We start from the raw sequence: 3,204 nt of genomic DNA on the forward strand, positions 1-3,204 counted from the left end.
ACTTTTTTGCTGTTTATTAACTAATGATTGTATGCTAATTAATCTTAATTAATTAAGATAACTACCCTCACATGTACTGTGTGCAAAGAGACATTAGTAGTGAATAATTTAATGAAGGACAATATGTTATTACTTTAAACTTTAAAGTTCAAACCCTTAGAATAACTAATTTTGGTGTCATGTTGGCAACATAACATATATAGAATTATAAAAGTACTCCATGTTATTTAATAAAAAAATATTATAAAAATCTATTTTAGAACACTTTCCAAAAATTTTGAAACTACTAAATTTTTTCTTTAATCTTTTCAAAACTTTTGAAATTTTAAATGATTATATCAATTCTATATAAAAATTATTATTAGAAACCATTGAACAGAAAAATAACACAAAAAATATCAATTACTATTATTAAAATTAAACCCCATAGTGGTATGTTACTAGTAGATCGTTTTTAAAAATTTCACCAATATCATTTTAACGTCTTCCACATGATTTCACTTCTCTCGCTTTTCTCTATATGCTGTGGGTATCTCTTTAATTGTATAAAAAACTATAAAAATAATAAAAACTATTTAGTGTTTAATATAATATAAATATTTATAACTTCTGTTATTGTTCATTCAAAATAAATTATATATAGTACCGTTTGGTTTGAGTGATGAGATAAGTAATATATAGATAAGTAATATAATTTAATAAAAAATAAATAAAAAATGATAGTTAATATATTATTTGATTTGATGAATATATTATAGGTTATTTGATTTGATTGATGTAAAATTAATAATTAATAAATGGCTAAATAATATGACGAGAATAATGCGAGATTAGATAAGATAAGTTATGCCTATATTAATAATACACCAAACCAAACAGTGCCGTATACTTACTAGAGCATACGACTGGTCACATATTAATTCGAGAATGCATTTGAAATCTATTTATTAAAGATTCATAGAATTCAGTGAAATCAAATGAAACCAAATTGAGATTTTTAGTTGTTCACAGATAACGAATTTAGACTTAGAAATTTGAAATCTCCTCGTTTTCAAATCCCATCAAATATTTAAATCGGAGTTCACGGATAAAGTTTGTAAATCTACGATATTTTATAAAATCTGGTAACAATGTATCAAATCCACAAAAATCTATATGTGAATTATCGGTTTCCTACCGTATCTATAACATACTTTGACTTTATTATTATTATTATTTTTGAGAAAATATTATTATTATTATTTTTATTATTTTATTATTATTATTATTATGATTTTATTAAGGAAGCCAAAAAAATAAACACTTCCTCCTATGACCTAAACCTATACGTACACGAGACTTTTCATAAAAAGCAAAGATCTTCTCCGATCTTAATTTTTGTTCGTTTGGGGAAAAAAAGAAAAAAGGTTTCCTACTATATTTATAACATATATACTTAACTTTATATATATATATATATATATATAAATATAATTATTTAATTCACGAAGCCAAAAAAATAAACACTTCCTCCAATCTTAGAATTTTTCGTACACATCTAACTCTCGAAAAACTCTGATGGATTGGGGTAGATATTCGCCTGATTCTTCTTCGACCAAGAAAAATAAAGCACCCTTGGATGGTGGAATCCACAATAATCTTCCTGAAGAAATTCTAGTGGAAATACTTGCCAAACTACCAGTCAAATCCCTCTTGAGATTCAGGTGCGTCTCCAGATCGTGGCTCGAATTGATTTCTAGCCAACACTTTATCAAAGCCCACCTCAATAGTTCGAGGCAGGACTTGAATTTATCTAATTACAAAATCATGTTATCCATCCGTGAGTTCCCCACTTATGACCTCAAATACTGTCCATTGAACTTCTTGTTGCATGAACCTTGGAGTACCGATGCATCTAGTATTGATTATCCGAAAAGTAGTAGTGTTTGTGTTGTGGGTTCCTGTAATGGTTTGATTTGCTTGGTTATAAATGAAAAAGATTTGTTCTTGTGGAACCCATCCACCAGACAATCCAGAAAATTGCCGCCCGCGAATTTCAATATGGGACGAGCTGGTTCCCCCAATGATCATTCCTTTGGTTTTCACGAGTCTGGTGATGACTACAAGGTTGTGAACATTCTCTCTGTTTTTGAAAAAAAGGGTCAATACAAGTTAATGGCTATGATTTACAGTTTGAAGAGTGATTCTTGGAAGAGAGTGGGTGATTTCAAGGGTTGTTTACTTAAGGATGATTTCAAGGGTCGTGTTATTGAGGATGATTCGGGCAAGTTTGCTAGTGGGAAACTTCATTGGTGCACCGCCCAAAGTAGATTTACTCATGAGGATGCTGCAGAGTGGGATATAATTATATCTCTTGATATTGAAAGTGAGGTGTTTGGGGTATTGGAGCAACCAAATTACATGAAGAAAGATAAGTGTGAATTGCTTCTGGGGGTGCTGGGAGAATGTATTTGTGTTCTTTGCGAGAACTATGAAAACAGTACCACAGACTTGTGGGTTTTGAAAGAGTATGGTGTCAAGGAGTCTTGGACTAAACTAGCTGTGATTCCTTCCACGGATCCTATTGATAGTTTGTGGCACTCGATGCCGATGTTCATACTACCAAATGGTGGAATTTTGTTCAGTACCTATGGGAGGTATTTTGTGGTTTACAATCCCAAGGATCATTCTACCAAAATTTTTGACATAAATAATAGCAGGTATAGTGAGGCGAATATTTATGTCGAAAGTCTTATTTCACCCTTATTGCAAACATATATAAGATAATGGATAATCTTTATTCATGTATATTGGTGTGGTGTATTCGATATTGCAACCATTTATCGCGAGCCACCATAGATTAGATTTGAGTTCATTTTATTTGTCTATTTTATATAACTACTTGTATGTTCTATGGTGCATGGAATATATATATTGTTTGTTTTATTTTATTTGGGCTCCAAACATGGATGATGACTCGATAGTTTTATATTTGAAGTAGTTCGAAATTTGCAATTGCAGTTACGTTTCTTTACTTCGAATGAAACACAAGCATAAGTTTGACGATTTAGAGGTTGAACTAATTAAAACAAGATCTTTTTTTCTCCATTCAAGAGCTTTCATTATTCAATCTTGGAATTGGGTTTCCGGATGACCATAAAAAAATCAGTGAAACGCCGCATCTTATCTCACTATAGGATAGTGCAATCAAATATGTGTCCCATA

At 30.6% G+C, this 3,204-nt stretch overlaps 1 protein-coding gene across 1 annotated transcript; it reads left to right on the top strand.

The window, feature by feature from the left end:
• The first annotated feature begins 1,528 nt into the window (after positions 1 to 1,528).
• On the top strand, positions 1,529 to 2,930 carry LOC140872657 (F-box/kelch-repeat protein At3g23880-like). Its single transcript, XM_073275546.1, has one exon. The coding sequence runs from the start codon at positions 1,558 to 1,560 to the stop codon at positions 2,764 to 2,766; it is 1,209 nt and encodes a 402-aa protein (XP_073131647.1). The 5' UTR covers positions 1,529 to 1,557; the 3' UTR covers positions 2,767 to 2,930.
• Positions 2,931 to 3,204: the final 274 nt, after the last annotated feature.

Source organism: Henckelia pumila, unplaced genomic scaffold (assembly GCF_033568475.1).
Source record: "Henckelia pumila isolate YLH828 unplaced genomic scaffold, ASM3356847v2 CTG_466, whole genome shotgun sequence".
Classification (NCBI taxonomy): Eukaryota; Viridiplantae; Streptophyta; class Magnoliopsida; order Lamiales; family Gesneriaceae; genus Henckelia; species Henckelia pumila.